The following is a 22,770-nucleotide window of genomic DNA, read 5'->3' as shown; positions in this document are numbered from 1 at the left end:
AGTGGTGGCGCCATACATCACATGTATGTAATTACACTGGTACAGTCATTCGACAGCACTGCCGCTCTCGACCCCCTCAGCCACTCACTCACTACTAGCCTATCTTAAAAACACTTGACTTTTGGCAGAAGTGGCATTTTGGGGTTGCAAAGACAGTAAAAATGACAAGGTTTATAAACGTTATTAAACATTTTTAAAAATATGTTTGTTTAATAATAATATCGTATCCTATAAAATAAATTTTGAAAAAGCAAAACAAGGCACTGACTATTTTAAATTTAACATGATACAAAAAATTCAAAGCCACACTTTTTTCATGTTTTATTGTTTCTGGCAAAAAGCTGAATCCCTGCTTTTGGCCACAACAAACGTGGGGCTAACCACCACCAGTCACAAATAACTAATTTCTGAGCATCATTTTTGTGCTTATTTACTTGTTGTGCCTTCTTCTAGGCTTGATTCATAACAGAACAGAATGATGAAATTAGTTAGATCCAGAATCAGCTTTTCTGGGGGCATGCACTGTACTCCTCCTACAATGCTACATGTAGTTTTTCATCTGTGATCGTCTAGACTCTGTACAGTACCACAGTACACTACAAGTCTTAGCCGCAATTTTGAACAAGACGTCCGACCTACATTGGAAATGGCTCTATTTTTAATGTGTCTATTTGATGTACCTTCCGCATACACAGTGACCCAGCCATGAAGCAGTTTCTTCTCCACATGGATGAGACGCAAAAACTTGGCCGAAGATTCATCCTGGTCGATCTGGACGACACACATGTGTTCATCGATCAGGAGATTGTGAACGTATTGCGGGACAAGATTGACGAGCTAATGGATGATAACACATTCTGTTTCACTGAGCCAGTGACCTTTGAGATTGTGACTAGCGCCCTCTTGTGGCTGTAGATGTTTAGTGTTTACATGTGGTTGTTTCAGCCATGTTTCACCATGTTTTACTGTAGCAGTTCTTAGCCGAAAAGTTTATAGTCAAAACCAGCAGTTATCAGTTTTTACTTCAGAGATTATGGACACCAGGTTTACTAGAGTCTTGCCAAAGAAGTGAGTACCCCTTTTCAGTTGTGATTTTGATGATGTAAGCCCTTATTAGAGCAGACATAATTTGCTAGTATTCATGTTGAAATTAAAGGGACATGCAACTTGTTTACATGCAGATTGGGTACATTAACGTGTAAGAAGTTTCCCAGCTTTTGCTAGTTTCAGACCAGATGTGAGAAATTAGGGATTGTTTATTAATGATGGACATTACTGAGAGATAAGGACAGTTTGATATGTTTCCCAAGTATTTCCTGGATTATTATGAAGGTTTAAGGAGAGTTTTAAGAACCACTTTCTTTCTGACAAGTTCAACTTTGATTAAGGATCACATGTATTAAGGATCTCTTTTTCTGTATGTTTATTTACAGTTCGAATTGCATTAAAATACGAAAGCAAGATATCTAGTCTGTGTCACAACTGTATGCCTTACTCCTTGATGAGCCACAACATTCGAATTCTGTTCTGCTAACCCGGGATCAGAAGGGAGTACTGCACCGTATCAGAATGACCGACTCAACAGTAAAAGAGTTAAAAGTCAAAAGAAGGAATGCCAAGGCGGCACTCACAAGACAGGGAAAAGCCCTACGTTTGATGATCGAAGGCAATAGGGCTACCGATGAAGTTTCAAGTCAGCTTGAAAAGTTTGAACTGGTGTATGACAGCCTAGTTCAAAAGCATGAGGCTTATACCGAGCAGATATCAGATGACGATGAATTTACTACCGAAGAGGAGTGGTTAGAAGAATGCCAGCAAATGTTCATAGCTTTACAGTGTGAGGCAAAAGATCATCTACATGTAACTCCAACACCTACAGAGAAAGAGTCAAACCCGAATGAAGAAGCCAGTGCCAGTACAGAGAAAACGAGTTCCAGTAATGACCAGTCCAGTTCAAGTGCCGAGCAAATATCCAGTGCAGAGCAATCCAGTACAACTTCCAGTGCCAAGCAGATAACAGAATCCGATAGCCATATCAGCATAAATGGAGCAAGTGATCAGAAGGAAGAGCAGACGAAAGCGAATACAGCAATCCATGATGTCGACAAATTCTGTGGGTTTAAAATGGAAAAGCCAAAGATGCCCAAGTACACAGGGGATGTCAGAGAATACGCCATCTTTAAAGATGACTTCAAGCATATGGTTGATAAGAGGTATGGTAAGAGGGATGCCATCACACTGCTGCGTACATGCCTACAAGGAAAGCCGTTGGAGCTGATTAAGGGAATTGGGTCCGATTACGATGCAGCGTGGGAGTACCTCGACACAATATATGGTGATCCACGATTTATTACTGACACCGTCACCCAAGATATCATGAAGTTCAAGCCACTCCGAGACGGGGAAGATGCCAGATTCTGTGAGCTAGTTCATCTTGTGAGAAGGAGTTACAACACATTGAAGGAGGTGGGGCGACGAAACGACATGGATAATAATCATATGCTAGCAGTCATTGAACAGAAAATGAACTCTGACGACCGTAAGGTGTGGTCCAGACACTTGGAAAGGGATAAAGAATTAGCGACGCTAAAAGGACTGCTGGACTGGATGTCATCGGAAATGAAATCAAGGATGAGAGCAACGGCACCAGTACGATGTGTGAGTCAAAGTCCCCGATCAAGCATCAATCACATTCAGCAGAAAGACCCGACTTCAATGCCTTTCCGTGACAAGTGCTGGGTTTGTCACACTTCCAGCCACTGGACAGACCACTGTGACAAGTTCAAGGGGATGAGCTCAGCCAACCGATTTAAGATGGTTAAAGAGAACCATGTCTGCTTCAGCTGCCTCAAAAAGGCAGGAAAAGGCCACAATGTGTCGACCTGTTCGAGAAGACGACAGTGCACAGAGATGATAAACGGACTCCAGTGTAAACACTATCACCATCAATTACTGCATTTTACTCCCCAGCAAGCCACCGGTTCAGTCAGTGTTGCAGTAAGTACAACCCGAGCAGAAATATTACTGCCAGTCCTACAAGTGCAGATCATGGGAACCCAGATTACTCAACCAGCAAATATCCTTCTTGACTCCGGGGCACAGATTACATTGATTAGAAAGTCCCTCGCCGAAAACTTGAAGCTCAAGGGAAAGGATGTAATTACTACCATCACCAAAGTGGGAGGAGAAGAAGAAGAGCTTCAAACAAAAGTCTATGAGGTCCGTCTTCGTCCGAAGTACAAAGGTCCAACTTACACTGTTACTGCCATTGGTATCCCCTGCATAAGCGACGATGTTGCTGAAGTTGACCTATCAGAGATGGCCAAACTGTTCAAACTTCATCCAAGCAATCTCCATCGAGGTAGCGGCCCAGTAGACCTACTCATTGGCATTGATCATGCAAGCATACATGCTGGTGAAACCCATGAAGCCCAGAATCTGATAGCCCGCCAATCACCACTTGGTTGGGTGATTTTTGGAACCGGCCCTGGGGACCAGAATAAGACAAGCCGAGTTCTCCATGTAAAGTACTCAACACCAGTAGACATGACAGATTTCTGGAAAACTGAAGCTATGGGAGTAGCCGTGAAGTCCTGCACATGTGAACCAGAAAAGCTCAGCCCAGCAGAACTAAAGGAAGCCAAAATAATAGAAGAATCCTGTATTCGAAATGGAAACCGATGGACCGTCCCTTACCCTTGGAAAAGGGATCCAAAACAGCTACCAGATAACAAGATCCAGATAGAGAAGAGGCTCTATTCAACAGAACGCCGACTTGCAAAAAACACAAGTCATGCAGAAGCCTATGATGCCCAGATGAAGGAAATGGTGGAAAAGAAGTTTGCCCGGAAGCTGTCTGAAGCTGAACTGAAGTCATACAAAGGTCCCGTACACTACATCTCTCATCATGGAGTTTTGAGGCCAGAAAGTAAAAGCACACCTCTCCGAATTGTCTTCAATTCTTCAGCAACCTACCACGGGCAATGTCTAAACGACTACTGGTACAAGGGGCCTGACCTTCTTAACAATTTATTTGGAGTCATCATGAAGTTCCGTGAAAATGAAGTAGCAGTCATTGCAGACATCTCAAAGATGTACCACCAAATTCTGATTCCAGAACGTGATCAGCATGTTCATCGCTTCTTGTGGAGAGACCTAAATACTGACCGTACACCTGATATTTACGTCAAGACAGTTCTGACGTTCGGGGATAAGCCAGCTCCAGCCATGGCGCAGATCGCCCTGAAGAAAACAGCTGAGGCTGCAGAGAAACAATTTCCAGATGCAGCACGAGTCTTAAAGGAAAACACCTACATGGACGACATATGCGACTCCGTCCACACTGTGAACGAGGCCAAGAAACTGACAAGTGAGATAGATGAGGTGTTAGCTGAAGGGGGATTCCGAGTAAAAGGCTGGTTATCTAATGAAGCTCTGGAAGAAAACTATACCAGTGAAAAGGAAGATGAGAGAATGAAGTTTCTGGACACCACAACTGATGAGAAAGTGCTGGGGACAGTATGGAACCGCAAAACTGACGAATTCCACTACAAGGTCAACTTGGACTTGGACAAGAATTTGTCCACCGATGATCGAGAACTGATGCAGAGAAAGTTAACAAAGCGTCAAATTCTGAGCCAGATTGCACAAATCTTTGACCCGATTGGATTCGCTGCAGCCTTTCTCATTCGTACCAAGATTGGAATGCAACATCTATGGCAACAGGGTCTGGACTGGGACCAAGAAATACCCAAGGCAGATCATGACAGCTGGATTCAACTATTCAAAGAGATGAAAGAGTTGAACGAGATAAGTTTTGAAAGATGTCTTACTCCGTCGAATGCTGTTGGGGTGCCCTTGCTGTGTATCTTCTGCGATGCTTCAGAGGAAGCTTTTGGAGCCTGTGCCTACATCCGATGGCAGATAAATGATGGCACCTATGATGTCCGATTCATTGCAGCCAAGTCTAGAGTAGCACCCTTGAAGAGGCTCACCATCCCACGATTGGAATTGCAGGCAGCAGTTATGGGTACAAGGCTGTACCAGGCCATCATGGAAGAACTGCGCCTACCAGTAGAGGAAGCAGTGTTTATGACTGACAGTATGATTGCCCTATCTTGGATTCGAAGCCAAGCCAGAGGATTCAAACCATTTGTATCCAACCGAGTAAGCGAGATTCAGAGCCAAACAGATCCCTCACAGTGGAGACATGTTCCAGGAGAGCTGAATGTAGCAGATGACGTCTCTCGTGGAGTACCTGTGAAACAATTGACCCAGCGCTGGAAAAATGGTCCAGAATTCCTGCGCTTCCCAGAAGAAAGTTGGCCAAAAGATGCAGAGAGGGTGAACCAGATGGAGGTAGATAAGGAACGACACAAGACCCAAGCTGTATTCATCACCACCGAAACTCAGGAAGCCATTGACTGCAAGAAGTATTCTAGCTGGAGAAAGCTAATCAGAGTCACAGCCTACGTTCGTCGATTTGTCCAGAACATACGAGCCAAGATGCAGTCTTGTGTAAACAAAGAGTCTAAACAGGGTCCGCTCTCACCCCAAGAGCTGACAGATGCTGCCAACTACTGGATTATCAAAGCACAGAAAAATCTACACAAACGCATGGCCAACGGAGAGTTCAAGTCATTGAGTCCCTTCACAGATGATGCAGGAATCTTAAGGGTTGGAGGCCGACTGCACGAGTCTACGATGTTTTACCATACAAAGCACCCAGCACTGCTGCCCCATGATCATTACATTTCAATTCTGATTGTGCGTAGTATTCACCAACAGGGCCACACTGGTGTTGCTACCACTGTTGCGAAAACAAGGCAAAGATACTGGATCCTGAAGGCACACAACCTAGCCAAGACGATCAAATACCGCTGTGTGGTTTGCAGAGAGGCAGAGCATAAACTGGAGACACAGGTCATGGCTGATTTACCGAAGCAACGCCTAGCGCCATACACACCACCATTCTACTTCACGTCATGCGACTACTTTGGACCCTACCAAGTGAAGATTGGACGTAACAAAACAGCCAAACACTATGGAGTGATCTTCACTTGCCTGAACACCAGAGCAGTGCACCTAGAGCTAGCGGTGGACTGTTCCACTATGGAATACATTCAAGTGCTCCGCAGATTCTTCTCTATTAGAGGTTATCCAGCTCAAATGATTAGTGACAACGGAACCCAACTGGTCGGAGCACAACGGGAACTTCAAAGAATGATTCAAGGTTGGAACATTGAAGAGCTGAAACAGTTCGGTGCAGAGAAAGGCATGGAATGGAAGTTCATCACACCAAGAGCACCACATCAAAATGGGTGTGCAGAGGCATTAGTCAAGAGCTGCAAGACTGCGCTGAAAAGGGCTGTTGGGGCTCAGGTGCTGACTCCGTTTGAACTTTACACAGTTTTATTAGAAGTTGCGAACCTCGTAAACCAACGCCCGATTGGAAGGATCCCAAATGACCCAGATGATGGTTCCTACCTGAGTCCGAACGATATACTACTTGGAAGAGCCTCGACTGATGTTCCTCAGGGGCCATTCCAGGAGACCAAAAATCCTAGGCACCGTGTGGAGTTTGTTCAGAGGATTATCGACTCTTTCTGGAAGCGCTGGAGCCGAGATGTTCTACCCTGCCTGGTACCACGCAAGAAATGGAGAGCTGAAAGGCGTAACGTACGAGTCGGTGATGTGGTAACTGTGTCAGATACCAATCCAGTCCGGGGCAAGTGGTGTGTCGGCAGGGTTCTCGAGGTCTTTCCGGGATCGGATGGCAAGGTGAGGAACGTGAAGGTGAAGACTGAGAGCGGAGAGTACCAGAGGCCTATCACAAAAATAGCAGTGATCTACCCGGCAGAAGGTTATGATGAGGACTAGTCGCTCATCGGGGCGAGGATGTTTCACTGAGCCAGTGACCTTTGAGATTGTGACTAGCGCCCTCTTGTGGCTGTAGATGTTTAGTGTTTACATGTGGTTGTTTCAGCCATGTTTCACCATGTTTTACTGTAGCAGTTCTTAGCCGAAAAGTTTATAGTCAAAACCAGCAGTTATCAGTTTTTACTTCAGAGATTATGGACACCAGGTTTACTAGAGTCTTGCCAAAGAAGTGAGTACCCCTTTTCAGTTGTGATTTTGATGATGTAAGCCCTTATTAGAGCAGACATAATTTGCTAGTATTCATGTTGAAATTAAAGGGACATGCAACTTGTTTACATGCAGATTGGGTACATTAACGTGTAAGAAGTTTCCCAGCTTTTGCTAGTTTCAGACCAGATGTGAGAAATTAGGGATTGTTTATTAATGATGGACATTACTGAGAGATAAGGACAGTTTGATATGTTTCCCAAGTATTTCCTGGATTATTATGAAGGTTTAAGGAGAGTTTTAAGAACCACTTTCTTTCTGACAAGTTCAACTTTGATTAAGGATCACATGTATTAAGGATCTCTTTTTCTGTATGTTTATTTACAGTTCGAATTGCATTAAAATACGAAAGCAAGATATCTAGTCTGTGTCACAACTGTATGCCTTACTCCTTGATGAGCCACATTCAATGTTTTGACCTGAATGACAAGATTGTGGGTTCGAGGAATCCTAGAGCTAACTGCTGATTTCACAATGACTAGAATAGTCCACACATACTCAACATCATTTAGTGTAACTGATTCACAATTTTGTTGATTTGTTCAACATGACATCATTTAATGTTTCGATGTTTGTATGGGAGAGATTGGCTGATGCCAGCTGGAGTTTGCCGAGTTCCCTTGACGAAGATCATTTGAACAAACAAACTTAGAGAACTCTGTGAGATGCAATTTTTCGTTGTTCAACTCAAAGTCAGTGGGCTTTTATACGAAAGTCATCATACGTTTTGCAATGCATGTAAGACACAGTTTCGGTAACACTGTGTGAGGGTCTGAAACAAACCAAAGATTTATGAGGGGAGAACGGTGCCCAATTTCATGGCTTCGGCTTTTTACTGTAAGCAAAGAACATTGTAGTGGCTGGTGCCCCCACCCCACTCAATGTTTGCTTCTCCAAAGAAATTTGTCAAGCAGTATATTTGTTTAATTACCTTTATGAAATTGGACCCAGGTCATCAACTGGAATTGTGGACAAGATGTTAAATTTGTCATGAAGATTGCGTATTTACTCTCCACGAATCTCTTGACACGTGTGATGATCTCGCAAAAATGCTGGCTCACAGATCTCACGCTAGAGCAGTAGTTTTGCGAGACCAATCTTAGGCTTGCAAGATCAGTCTTCTCTGACAGCGGCAGTATCGAGATTCGCGAGAGAGTACTCGTAGAACTATGATTGAATATGAGGTTTGTTCCGCTATGGAGACGATAGCGGAACAAACCTCATACTTCTAGGAGCAGTGGGAGAGCTGCTTCTTCGAGACAAACAGTTATTGACTTGTCCACATTGTCACTGAATTGATTTGATTTTATTTTATTTTATTTGAATTTATTCAGATAAAAACATGTCAAAAATAACAAAAATTTGATTGGATTGAATTGAAGTCTAGTCATCAACTTCTTGTAGCATTTTTGAATATACATGTTTTCATTTGTTTTTAAAACAAAATAGTGACAGTAAATAATTGTTTGCAATGAAATAAAAAGCTTACATATTTGAAAGCAAGTGGAACACTGTTTAAAGAGATATATATTTGTGTAATTTATAACATTTTTTAATTGGTGGGCCATCCACATTTCTTGAAATGTTTAAATTAGTCATCAATTGCTTAAAGACTGTACATGAGTTGCCTATGGTGGATTCAGTGGGCGTGATAGAGCCGAATCTATGACGATAGAGCGCCCTCTATTGGAGAAGCGTGACAGCCAAATCTACGGTCGCCACGTTGAATAGAACATTCCATCTTTCAACTCATGAAAGTGTTCCCACCATTGCACTCGTAAACATTAATTATTTGTAAAATATTTGTTGCTCGGCAGACCGGTCACAAGTTGTGTTTGGCTGGTATCCTGGTATGCACAGGCTCAATCTTGTTGAGCATAGCAACTTCAACGTAGCTTATAAGTAGCTCTATGAAATTGGGCCCTGACGAACTCTTCGATGTTTTTTTTTTTTTAGTTTATGAAAGACTTTCCCAGCTCGCACAAATGGAACGGGAGGGGTCTCTCATTTGAGCACTACACCTTTTGAGAAGCTATGTATAGAGCCACGGATTAACATATAGCGGAATACTGTACCATTCAAAGTCTTATGTGAACAATAGTTCAAAATTTCATTGCTAATGCAATCGATTGAAGTCGTTCTCCCGTGCATAAATGCTGACTATTGTGTTAACACAATCAATGGAGAATGTGTGACCATCAGTGGAAGATTTGGCAAACATCACGCCATGGTGGGCCACTTCGTTTGAGGAATGGCAGCGCACATCGCAACATAAACATGCCACATTTCTATAGAAAGGTTTGTTTTGATCGTCTTCTGGAGAATTTTTTTCTCCAGAAAACGATCAGAGCATACTGATCGAAACGTCGAGTTGAAACCAACGGTTCTTTTCAGAACCACCCCAACTCATTAGAGATAGTCATCACCTTTCTATGTCGTATTTCCACCATGCAAAGTTTGCCACATTTCGTTTCGCAGATTTGGTGTGATAAAAAAGGGTTTCTCGATACACTGAAGTTAAAATTGTCCCATATGTCAGACAACCTTTTTACCAAAAATACAGCAAGAGTTATGTTTATGATTTGCCTGCGTTACGCTTGTAATTAGCAGGCAATGTTGTCTGATCAGACAAACATATTCTGAAGGGGCCTGATGCGAGGAACAAAAGAAACTTATTCTGGAATTTTTTTTGAAAATTGCTATTTGAAGAAGGGCATAGGCCCCTATGGGTCATTTTAGCGTGCGAATTTGGTTCAGTTTAGAACACAGTGGAAGGTGTTTGAAATATCAGACAAACGTGGTTTATCAAAAAGCAAGACCTTGAAGAGCTATAATATAAGTGGCTCACTGGTTTGTATTACTGTTGGGTGATGTTCAATTGCCGAAAAGGTAAATAGCAACAAAAGTATGGATTAGATGCTTGTAAATACGCCATCCGTGTTCCTTTTGAAAGTCAACGTGAATATGTAATGGGAGACTTTTGGGACGCTTGGTGGCAGCAGACTTACCAGGTAAAATCCATTGTTCTCGGTTATGTGCGCACGCTCAGAACTACGTAAACAATGGAACTTTACCTGGTAAGTCTGCTGCCACCTAGCGTTCCAAAGTCTCCCATAAGGTTCCAACTGGTGGACGAATGTATGATGTAACGAATGCGTGTTCAGAAGGAAATGTGTACACCCCAGAGAAGACACACAATAGAGCAAGCCCACCCACCGGACAGTTCAAAAGCACTTTCTTATTTCAGACAATCGATTAATCGGACCCCTTCTGTTCGCTGCAGGTAGTTTAGAAATTCAACCCGCCGAGAACTTTTGGGGTACATGGCGTGACACTCAGGCGTGGCGGTTTCAACTTTCCGCCGTGTTCAGTTTTCTGAATGACCAAATACGGTTACATGTTATACGTCATGCGACGCCTGCGCACAGCAAGCGAAAGTAGTCAATTGTTTGTGCCGTACTGACTCCCGGACAACTGAACTCGGCGGAAGACTGAAACCGCCACACCGGTCAGCCTACAGTTCGCTTGTCACTTAATTATAGACTTTTCTATTGCAACGTCACAGTGACATCCCAAGGAAGTTGATAAACTGTGGAAAGCCATGAATGAAAAAAAAAACCAGATGTCCACAGTTTGTCAAAATGCCAAAACACAATTAACGATTCAAATTAAATTTGTTGGAAACAAACCAAACAATCCGGGGAGAGGTTTAAACAACATTGAAAGTTTGCAAATAAAAAGAAAATGTTGAATTTGTTGGATGTTTTCTTCACAACATGCGTCGACCCCTGGTACAAAAGTTCACGTCGATTTTCACCAAACTCGTTACCGATAATGTTGTGTATATGTGGATTTGCATCTTAAAGCCATTGGACACTTTCGTTACTGAACAAAAAAAGTTCACAGATTTACAAATAATTTACAGGGTTTACAGAAGGTAATGGTGAAAGACTTCTCTTCTCTTGAAATATTATTCCATGAAATGCTTTACATTTTCACAGGTTTGTTATTTTATATAAAAGTCGTGATACACGAAGTGTGGGACTTGGACAATACTGTTTACCGAAAGTGTACAATGGCTTTAAACACACCAAGAACCATCGTTGAGCGTATTGATTTCCTGCACTTGTATAGCAGAACTTTACTTTGGATAATCCCCGACTTGTTTAGGGCCAATCTTTCATGAGAGTTTTAGACTAGCCTCCTTCCTCAAGGCTGATATGACCATGGAAGTAACCACGGAACTATTATACCTCCATGATAACCGATATCCCTCATATAAACGCCAGAATGTTCTTGGAGTACTTGCATACTTCCAACCAACAGACGGGCAAAGCTTCTAAGCCATGTTCTTTTGTAATTCAAACTGAGCCCCGATCGACCCCCTATGTGTTGCCGACTAAAGTTACGTAATAGAAGTTGTACAAAATAGAAAAACGGACTGGTCAATAACCTTCACACCCATAAGCATTAAATTCATTTGGAACTTCACGACCGTCTATACAAGACTTCCTTCACAGAGAAACGAAGCTAAAATGGCCGCCTCATATTACTTGATTGGGATTCTTGTTCTGGCAGTGATTGTCAGCGGGCAAGAAGGTAAGCTTTAAAATGTTTTTAGTTTGATAAGATAAGACCATTTTATTTGAAAGTGAAGAAAGTGAAGACAGAAAGGGTGCGTTCGTTTAGCTTCCCTGGGTGGCCCTCCACGGTTCGTGTCTGGAAGATTCAAGAATTCAGACATAGATAGATAGATAGATATAAACGTTTATTCGATGTTGCAAATAGTGTATAATACAGAGTAATGTGGACACAATAAAAGTAAATATAAAATATATTAAAAGATGAAACAATAAACGAAAGGCAACATCTAGGTCCGGGGAGAAGCACAGCTTTTGTTCCCCAGCCTATGAACAGACAAACCAAAAAAACAGACAGACATTAAAAATACAGGACAAAACTAACAGGTTTCCGTATGGCGCCACCACTTTTTCATTCGCAATAAAATAATATAGTATTTAATTTACCTGATTGATAAATCCCTTTTTGTAAAAATGAGTGAAAAAGTGGTGGCACCATACGGTAAGTTATCCGGACAAAATAGACAGGTGTAAGACAGAACATAAAGCCGTTACAATTTCTACATACAAAAATAACATCAGAATCTTAGTATTCATTAAGAAAACGAGTTTTAAGTTTTTTTGTAAAAGTTGAGAGAGTACGCAATGATTAAAAGAGTCATCCAGACTATTCCAAAATAAAGTGCCACGCTGGACAACACCATTTTTAGACAACGAGGTTCTACGTTGCGTAATAATGGGTGTCAAGAAGAGTGAATTCGAACATCTTGCACCAAGGAATGTTTCAACAGGGGTGTTACATAATGGTAGCTTGCTGGCAAGGTTACTCCCTATGTCAACAAAGTACTTGTTTAAGGCATCAGCAATGTCTTTGCTAGCAGTAATTTTGTTATTGTCATCAGTACAAAAATAAGTGGGGGTCAAACTTTGTTTATGCTTATTGAATTTATAAGTTTCCATGTACCTTTGATGTTATTTTTTTCCTGATTAAATTTTGTGCACAAGTAATGAGATTTTTAAACTAGAAATAGAAATTAGGCCAAACCAATGGTGATGATGAGTCTAGATCGCCTCGATCAGTCTTCTTTAAAGATTAGACACTGGACACCTTTGGTAATTAATTTTCACTTGGTGTATCTCAACATAAAATAAGAAACCTGTGAAAATGCGAATTGAGATTGGTTGTCGAAGCTGCGAGATAATAACGGAAGAAAAAACACTCTTGTCACACAAGATGTGTGCTTTCATATGCTTGATTTCGGGACCTCAAAATCAAATTCAAATACTTATGTGGAAAATTTAAAAACAAAACTATTCTTATGGTGGCCCTGAAGGGACATCGCAAACAGCTGCAAAGATTCTTGTGCAACGCAAATATCTGCAAAGATGTTTGTATCTGCAAAGATATTTGTGCAGCGCAAATATCTGCAAAGAAATTTGCGATGATAATTATTTGCGATATCACACGTTACGATGTGCGATGTCCCTTCAGGGCCACCATACAAATGAGAAGTCCTGTTTGTAAAAATTAGGGAAAAGTGGTGGCAGGATAGATACGTAAATGTTTACCTCACTATAAACCGTTTGTGTTCTCCACAGTTGGATCTGTGGCCGAGGGTAATTTTCTTTGCCCCTATTGTGAGAAGGCCGTCGAGGAGTTGAAGCAGTACGCGACAAGCAATGCAACATTGGTAAGTCGCAGTCAGCTCCATTTATTTTAAAATATATTTCTTATTATGTATATTTATATGTGTATTTTTGTTTGTTTTTATATGTTTACATAATAATTGTGTTTTTTTTTATTTGTTTTTTTTATTCCATTCATTTTAAAATATATTTCTTATGATGTATATTTATATGTATATTTTTGTTTGATTTATATGTGTTTTTTCTGTTTTATTCTATTTTCTGGTTTATTTTACATACTTTTTATTCTTTTGTATTTCATATTTTGTATTATTATTGTGCCTTTTAGTATTATTGTTATTTTTATCATTTTTTTTAAAACCCCATTTAGTTGTAGAGGGGGCAAGGGCGGACCATTTAGGGGGTAGAGGGGGCAAGGCCGGACGGCCCAGGGGTATGAGGGCAGGCCGGTACAGGACCATTGTGATTGTCTGGCTCTCTGCTGAATTCTTTGACAATAATAATTATTACCAAATTAAAGGCAGTGGACACTATTGGTAATTACTCAAAATAATTATTGGCATAAAACCTTTCTTGGTGACGAGTAATGGGGAGAGGTTGATGGTATAAAACATTGTGAGAAACGGCTCCCTCTGAAGTGCCATAGTTTTCGAGGAAGAAGTAATTTTCCACGAATATGATTTCGAGACCTCAGATTTAGAACTTGAGGTCTCGAAATCAACCATCTAAACGCACACAACTTCGTGTGACAAGGGTTATTTTTCTTTCTTTATTATCTCGCAACTTCGATGACCGATTGAGCTAAAATTTTCACAGGTTTGTTATTTTATGCATATGTTGAGAAACACCAACTGTAAAGGCTAGTCTTTGTCAATTATCAATAGTGTCCACTACCTTTAATGTGTTCATCAGTGCCTTTAAAAACTATTATCGAGAAAAGTATGCCAATCCAAGTATGACCGTCTATTGTATTAATATTTCCCATTATTAGGCCCAGGTGGAGAAATTTGCCGTGTTTAATTGCGAATTTGTACCTTTCGAGTTCCACACCCAATGTCTGGACCTGGCCAAACAACTCCCTGGCCTCATTAGGACGTTTGCTGAGCAGTACTTGGTGAGAACCTTCGTTTTCTAATGATCACAGTAATTAATACTAGCGTTTTTGTTTCTCGTTCAAGCTTCTTTTTTTTTCTTTCTTCAAATGGGGATCATATTTCAGAATATATTATTGCTGGAATTGAGAAGAAGGAAAAACTTCCTTTTAAAGTATGTGTATGGCGACCACGTTGATTGCTTGTATGCACTGCAGAACACGCCCACACTCATTCAACCAATCCTGGAAGTGCATTGTTAAAATTCTTGTTTTCGTACTCGTTATCGAGGCCTTTGTGACCGGGTTCTTTACTGGTTAAGCCTTCGGGTTAGAATTCACCCCAGATTCCGTGTCCGATGGGCCATTTTGCGGCCTGTTTGAGTTTGATTCTTTAGTTATTTGATTTGTAATTTCCAATAATGATGTTCCCCTCTGAACTAGAACCCACAACTTGTCTGCACGAAAGTTTGCTCTGCGATAGACCTCACTGCAAAGGGTAAGCAAAACAATGTTATCTTTGTATACATGTCTTAATTTACTATAGAAAGGTATAACGGCTAAGCTTCACCTTGTTTCCTACACATTGACTAATTAAGTGTATAAGCTTACTTACTGTAAACATGTTAAATTGTTTCTGTTGCAAACTAAATCGTATACTTATTATCATTAAGGATGTCAATGTGAAACAAATTTCTTAAATTCAATTGATTTGAATTGAACTTCTCTTTTGAATTTTCTCCACAGTTGGATCTGTGGCCGAGGGTAATTTTCTTTGCCCCTATTGTGAAATGGCCGTCGAGGAACTGAAGCAGTACGCGACAAGCAATGCAACATTGGTAAGTCTATCACCTCCGACAGTTTATAATTTACAATGGCGTTATAACCAGGCACTTTTTGCATTGCCACGATCAAAATCTCATCCCATCTCAGAAAACAATTATTTGCCAATCAAAGTATGATGTGCTTAATAACTCAATGTGTCTTCCCTCTTCTAGGCCGAGGTGGAGGAACTTGTAGAGTTTTATTGCGACTTTGCTCCTTCCGCGTTCCACTCCCAATGCCTGGGCCTGGCCAAACAACTCCCTGGCCTTATTAAGGCGTTTGCTGAGCAGTACTTGGTGAGAACGTTCGTCTATCTTTATGATCATAGTAATTCTATTAATAGTGGGTGTTTTTTATGGGTTTTTTTTGTTTGTGTTTTTCTTTTTTTTTCATTCATTGTTTGATATTAAATTTCCGATGATTTTCCCTCCAAAAAAGAACCCCAAACTTGCCTGCATGGAAGTTTGCCCTGCGGGAGAATTGACTGCAAAGGGTAAGCTACATAACAATTAACTTTGTCAATTATCTCTCTCTGAATGTTTTAAGCTGCTTAGCAATCTGGTTAGCAGTCTGCTTAACAATCTGATAAGCAATTATTTGCTGAGCAATCTTCCTTGCAACCTGCTTTTCAGTCTGTTTAAAAATCTGCTTAAAAACTTGCTTAGAACCTTCCCTAAAATCTGCTAAAAACCTTTTTAAAATCTGCTTCAAAATCTGCTTTAAAATCTGCTTAAAAAAAACCTGCTTCAAAATCTGCTGACAAAATATGCTGTAAAATCTGCTGAAAAAAAACTACTTAAAAATCTGATTTTGTGACGTTTTAAGTTGTAAGTTGTAAAAAGCTCTTCAGGTTTTATAAAATTATAAGTTTATAAGTGGCCTCATCTGCCTTGAGGAAAAGACTCAAGCGGGCGATACGGGCCAATGTGAAACAAATGTCTTGAATTCAATTGATTGGAATTGAACTTCTCTCTTGAATTTTCTCCACAGTTGGATCTGTGGCCGAGGGTAATTTTCTTTGCCCCTACTGTGAAAAGGCCGTCGAGGAGTTGAAGCAGTACGCGACAAGCGATGCAACATTGGTAAGTCTATCACCTTAACCGGGTTTTATAATTTGCAATGGCGTTATAACCAGGCACTTATTGTGTTGCCCCGATCAAATTCTCATCCTATCTCAGAAAATAATTGTATGCCGATCCAAGTGTGTTAAATAATTCAATTTTTTTTATAGGCCGAGGTAGAGCAACTTGTAGAGTTTTATTGCAGCTTTGCACCTTCCGCGTTCCACTCCCAATGCCTGGACCTGGCCAAACAACTCCCTGGCCTAATTAAGGCGTTTGCTGAGCAGTACTTGGTGAGCGGTCGTTTCCTAATGATCAGAATAAATAATTATATTAATAATGTTTGGATTTTGTATTCATTTTTTTATTTAACGATTATATTTCTAAATATATAACAAGTTTTGTGTTATTATAAACCTAAAATCTATATGAACTCTGAAAAATCAGTACCATTAAAGGTCAGGTTTTAGTTTTGATTCATCCATTTACTAATGTTTCATTGTTGATGATTTTTCCTCTCAATTAGAACCCCGAACTTGCCTGCATGGGAGTTTGCCCTGCAGGAGAATTCACTGCAAATGGTAAGCAAAATAAAGTAAACGTTGTTAACTGTCTCTTAAAGGCAGTGGACACTATTGGTAATTACTCAAAATGATTATTAGCATAAAACCTTTCTTGGTGACGAGTAGTAGGGAGAGGTTGATGGTATAAAACATTGTGAGAAACGGCTCCGTCTGAAGTGCCATATTTTACGAGAAATAAGTAATTTTCCACGAATTTGATTTCGAGACCTCAGATTTAGAACTTGAGGTCTTGAAATCAACCATCTAAACGCACACAACTTCGTGTGACAAGGGTGTTTTTTCTTCCATTATTATCTCGCAAGTTCGATGCCCAATTGAGCTCAAATTTTCACAGGTTTGTTATTTTTTGCATATGTTGAGATACATCAAGTGAGAAAACTGGTCTTTGACAATTACCAATAGTGTCCACTGTCTTTAATAAATGATTTATTTTTAGAAAGGGCTTCTAACTTTAGATGACCAAAAAGTCCCTATTAAAAACAATTTTGTTTTAAATTTTGTTATTAGTTATCTTTTCTTTAACATTATGGGTTTGATAAGCCTATCCCTTAATATTAGCAAAGATTTTTCCTTACTCTTTGTGAAAATAAACACCATAAGATAAAACTTTAAACTATTAAATGTTTTGTGGAAAATACTATAAAAGAATGTATAAGGTTTGCGGTGACACCATGTACAAATCTCTTTTGGGAGTATAGCGGGCATGGCTTGCAGCCGTTTTTTCTGCTCGACGCCCAAAAGACGGTCAGAGCACACTGATCGAAAAGTCGATCAGAAAAACCGACTCTTTTTAGAGCCACCACTATACACACAAAATACTTTTTTAAGGCAGTGGACACTGTTGGTAATTACTCAAAACCAGTGTCGAGTAAGGCACACAACTTCGTGTGACAAGGGTGTTTTTGTCTTTCATTATTATCTCGCAACTTTGACGACCAATTGAGCTCAAACTTTCACAGTTTTTTTTATTTTATGCATATGTTTAGATACACCAAGTGAGAAGACTGGTCTTTGACAATTACCAATAGTGTCCAGTGTCTTTAAACATTGGTGCTTCTGCAAAACCTTACAACAAATTCCATAAAGCCCGGTTCATACTTCCTCCGAATGCGAAATTATTTGCATCAGGTGAAATGTGCTGACCCCTGCAAAACATTCGCATCAAAAACATGGATGTGACGTCAAAATTCGTATCGCATTCGCAAGAAATATGAACCGGTTTTTACTCAACACCCGAACTGTTGAGCTCGAGTTATGGCGGTTGGGATATGGCTGATTGCATTTGAAGTGTGAGATCAGGGCCCAATTTCATAGAGCTGCTAAGCACAAACATTTGCTTAGCATGACATTTCTGCCTCGATAAAAACAGGATTAGACCTACCAACCAACATTTCCACAGGATTTTCAGGATGAGCAAACATCAGCTGAATACATCCGGTAACAAGCAATATGCAACAAATGAAAATTTGGTTGGTAATCCTGTTTTTATCAAGGAAGAAATTTCATGCTAAGCAAATTTTTGTGCTAAAAGCAGCTCTATGAAATTGGGTCCAGTTGTCTACTACAGTCTAGTCATCAGTCGAACAGAAGCTAAACCGTAGATGGCAGTTTTCCACATCTTATTCACATTTTTTTTTAAGTCCAAATAAAAACAATTCATGAGTTATTTCATTGCCACTATGTAGGTTTAAGTAAGCTGAAATTTCTGACACGTAAGATCACTTAAATGTTATTTGTAATCTAATTGTTTGTTTTTACAGCTGTTGTAGACAAGAATGTGATAGTCAGTCTTGCTCCACTGTGTAAGTTTTGTAAAGTTTTTTATTCAAACAAAACTAAATTACTTGAAATGGGTGACGTAACTTTTCGTTCATTTTGGTTGGAGTATACATGAAACACAAATCATGAATAGTGTATTTTAAGTGGTGACACTTCTACTTTATTTTGTATGAGACTTTTGACGACAAAATAGGTGGCTGGAAGTAAACCATTATTCCCGGTTTACGAACCACATCTCTGGGCTCAGCATTCGCAAACGGACACCAACCATCACAAATCTGACGAACGATTCATGCATTTCTCAGATTTAAATGTTTTTGGCTGACAAATTATCAAACCATATCACTTCGAAGGGAATCTTATGATCTCAAAGTAGTTTGGTGACACCTGCATTCATCTTCTCTCCAAGTAAATTTTCATGGTCATTAAAAGCACTGGACACGCTTGGTAACTGTCAAAAACCAGTATTATCACTTGGTTTATCCCATTAAACCAAGTGAGAATGCTGGTCTTTGACAATTACTAAACGTGTCCGGTGCTTTTTGTATAAAGTAAATAACAAATCTGTGAAAATTTTAACTCATTTGGTCATCCAAGTTGCAAGAGAATGATGAAAGAAAAAAACGCCCTTGTTGCACAAATTTGTGTGCTTTGTCAGATGCCAATTAAAAAGCTTCATGCCTGGAGTCTTTAAATATTTGAGCGAGAAGTTACCTCTTTCTCAAAAACTACGTTACTTCCGAAGGGGCCGTTTCTCATAACGTTTCATACTATCATCAGCTCTCCGTTGCTCGTTAAAATATTTGAACTTGATTTAGAGACCTCAGAGTAAGACCTTGAGGTCCCGAAAACTTTCAACGACGAATTGAGTTTTCATTCTAACAATCATTCTAAGTAATTGCCAAAAGTGTCCAGTGCATTTAACAGTTTGAGTACTTACAAAAACTGTAACTGTATCTAACGGCGTTGTTCCCTGCAGTTGGAAAAATGGCGGGAAACTTGAAGGGTGACTTTGCGTGCGTCGTCTGTGAAAATAGCGTCGGTTTGTTGAGAAACATCACCCTCAACCAAGAGGTTATGGTAAGTGCCGTATACAATGTCGGTAAGCTAGTTCGACACATGACGTCATTTCAGTAGGGCGCCCTCACCTAGAGGTCAAAAGGAGGTTGTTCATTGGCCAATCCTGTGCGCCGCGCGTACACATCTGTGCGTTTCGATTGTTTCGTCACCGTTTTTCTCCTAAGATGGCCGCTGGATGACGTCATCGCATAAGGTACATTGAACATTCACATAGGTCCCTGCGTTTGTACAAAACTACGTGAATGCCCAATATCGAAATAGAAAGTGACATTCACTGTGCAAAGCTATATTTAAGTGTATGTCCAATGTCCAATATTGAAATAGAAAGTAGACGCAAACCCCTGTGGTGAATATCTAGTGTTATGTCCAATATTGAAATAGAAAGTAGACCATTCACTGAACAAAGGTATTTATAGTGAATGTCCAATGTACAGTATCAAAATAGAGAGCAGACATTCATTGTACAAACCAACGTGGTCCAATATTAAAATAGAAAATAGACATTCACTGTACAAAGCTATTTAAAGTGGATGTCCATTGTACAATATTGAAATAGAAAGTAGACATTCACTGTACAGACCCATGTGGTGATTGTCTAGTGTTATGTCCAATATCAAAATAGAAAGAAAACATTCACTGTACAAAGCTATAGGAAAATGTCCAATCACAAACATCAAACTTAATCACGACATTTCAAATAGGCAAGAAGAACCTACGAATGGAATTAGTTATTCGTCATTATCAATATTATTATTTTTGTGAACAAGAAAATCACAGACATAAACCCTGGTGAAACCCAACATTATTTACCCCCGATGCAGAATTCTATTAAATCAATATTATTATTGTATATAAATTTATTTGCATTGTCGTTATTGCTGTTCCAGGCCTCCGTAGAGAAATTTTGGGAGGGTCTTTGTGTTTTCACACCCTACATGTATTACCAGAACTGCCTGGATTTCGTCAAGACAGTGCCAGGTATGATCCAGCTCTTCGCACAAGAGTACCTGGTAAGTAAGGTTGGAACAATTCAAACCCCTGTGCCCAATTTTATATAGAGCTGCTGAACACACACATTTCCTCAGCATGAAATGTTTGCCTTGATAAAAACAGGACTACCACAAAATTTCCACGTGATTTTCATGTTTGCAAACAACAGCTGGATACCAGTAACTAGCGCAATATGCAACATTTGGAAATTTGGGTAGACAATCCTGTTTTTATCAAGGAAGACATTTCATGCTAGGCAAATTGTTGTGCTTAGTAGCTCTATGAAATTGGGCCCAGATCATTAGACCGTATTGAATACCTTCTTCAATTTCTATAAAAGTTGCCATCTTGTAGGGCAAACCGTATGTGCGTGTAAACGACGTAGTTCTGAGCAAGCGCACTTCATCGAGAACAATGGATTTACCCGGTAAGTCTGCTGCCACCTAGCGCCCAAAAAGTCCCCCATTCTGACTTTTGAGTTGAGAGTAAGGTTTACATTATGTTTGTTCTTGTAACTTTACCTTGTATAGAACCCGGTCAAGGATTGTGCGCGTGTCTGCCCTGCTAGAGAATCGCTTTTCCAGAATGACCGTCACACCAATCTCTTCAAGATGTTCCAATCCATGAAGGCCAGGAAGTAGAAGAACACCAAGGAGGGGCAAGAGACTTATTATTATTTTAAGTCTGTCAAAATCTGGTTTGAAAATGTAATGCTTTTATACATAACTACTAATGGTACTTAATTTCTCATAATAGCAAAATCAAACATAATCATAACGTTGGGAAGGTAGTGCATTCGTCTCAACAAGCCTCCCGATGGATGACACCCAAACCTACATCCATATGGACTGTAAAGGGGGTAACCCTGTTGACCGCTTCATTTTTGTCGATAATGTTTCGTTAATTACTTGACATTGTGATGACTTTAGTTTTTGTAAACCACGTAGACAGTATTATGGTATGACAATATACCAATGGTAATCCGGTAAGCTTCCTTTTGTCTGCTTTTACTTTCATTAGCTTACTACACTTACTTTCGAGAATAAAAGCGATTTGCAAAATGACTGTTGCCTTTGTGATTGTTTGGGTGGTCGTTATCTCATATACTGTTATAAACGCAAGGCACCGGAGACTAATTGTAATTACTCAATTTAAAGCTTGGAGCCCCTCTTTGTAATAATAGAGGTGCGGTACAGAGACCTAGTCGTGCAAAATAACCTGATCAATGGTGTGAGCTTTAACAGCAAGACTGCCTTGACGCTCAGTTAAAGGCGCCCGACACCTTTGGTAATTGCCAAAATACCAGTATTCCCACATGGTGCATCCCAACATATGCATCAAATAACAAAGCTGTGCAAATTTTGAACCAATTTACCATTAAGGTTGCAAGAGAATAATGAAAGAAAAATCACCCTTGTTGCATAAATTTGTGTGCTTTTAGATGTCTTAAAAAATATTTTAAGACTTTAGACCCTTTATTTGAGCGAGTGGGTTACCTCCTTCTTAAAAACTACGTTACTTCAAATGAGCCATTTCTCTCAATATTGTATACTATCAACAGCTCCCCATTGCTCGTTACCAAGTGCTTAATGCTAACAATTATTTTGAGTAATAACCAATAGTGTCAAATGAGCTTTAACAGCCAGACTGCTGTCATTACGCTCAGTTAATAAAATACAAATGGTCTATGGCCCCGGACGCTAAATTATTAGCAATATCCCGAACTCCGGGCATGATAATGCCAAATTGCAAAGTAGTCTTTAGTTTCACATAAGGATTTTCCATACACAAAGTTTGACTGTCAAAACTATACTTTCACTTAAAGGCACTGAACATTAAAAAAAAATAACTTAAAAAAATTATATTTAGCATACAAACTCTGGAGAGATATTGATAGTATAAAACATTGTGAGAAACGGCTCATTTTGAAGTAACGTAGTTTTTAAAATAATAAAAGACTTCAGGGCCTGAAGTCTTTTATTATAGGC

General features: G+C 39.9%; 2 protein-coding genes across 2 annotated transcripts; both read left to right on the top strand.

Annotated features, from left to right (window-relative positions):
• Positions 1 to 1,569: 1,569 nt before the first annotated feature.
• LOC117304000 lies at positions 1,570 to 6,879 on the top strand. Its single transcript, XM_033788477.1, has one exon. The coding sequence runs from the start codon at positions 1,570 to 1,572 to the stop codon at positions 6,877 to 6,879; it is 5,310 nt and encodes a 1,769-aa protein (XP_033644368.1).
• A 4,607-nt stretch (positions 6,880 to 11,486) lies between these two features.
• On the top strand, positions 11,487 to 21,840 carry LOC117303967. The gene is made up of 14 exons (XM_033788436.1): positions 11,487 to 11,745; positions 13,326 to 13,417; positions 14,365 to 14,487; positions 14,908 to 14,962; positions 15,211 to 15,302; positions 15,462 to 15,584; positions 15,727 to 15,781; positions 16,279 to 16,370; positions 16,520 to 16,642; positions 16,876 to 16,930; positions 18,694 to 18,735; positions 19,692 to 19,792; positions 20,680 to 20,802; positions 21,313 to 21,840. The coding sequence occupies exons 1-14, from the start codon at positions 11,682 to 11,684 to the stop codon at positions 21,421 to 21,423; spliced, it is 1,251 nt and encodes a 416-aa protein (XP_033644327.1). The 5' UTR covers positions 11,487 to 11,681; the 3' UTR covers positions 21,424 to 21,840.
• The last annotated feature ends 930 nt before the right edge of the window (positions 21,841 to 22,770 follow it).

The sequence above is a fragment of the Asterias rubens genome, chromosome 20 (genome assembly GCF_902459465.1).
Source record: "Asterias rubens chromosome 20, eAstRub1.3, whole genome shotgun sequence".
NCBI lineage: Eukaryota > Metazoa > Echinodermata > Asteroidea > Forcipulatida > Asteriidae > Asterias > Asterias rubens.
Note: the sequence above shows the minus strand (reverse complement) of the source record. Positions and strands in the feature narration are given on the sequence as shown.

Coding starts and splice junctions, on each gene's coding strand:
- LOC117303967 (XM_033788436.1), top strand. CDS start 11,682: ATGGCCGCCTCATATTACTTGATTGGGATTCTTGTTCTGGCAGTGATT. Junction 11,746..13,325: donor GATTGTCAGCGGGCAAGAAG/GTAAGCTTTAAA, acceptor TGTTCTCCACAG/TTGGATCTGTGGCCGAGGGT. Junction 18,736..19,691: donor AGTCAGTCTTGCTCCACTGT/GTAAGTTTTGTA, acceptor TGTTCCCTGCAG/TTGGAAAAATGGCGGGAAAC.
- LOC117304000 (XM_033788477.1), top strand. CDS start 1,570: ATGACCGACTCAACAGTAAAAGAGTTAAAAGTCAAAAGAAGGAATGCC.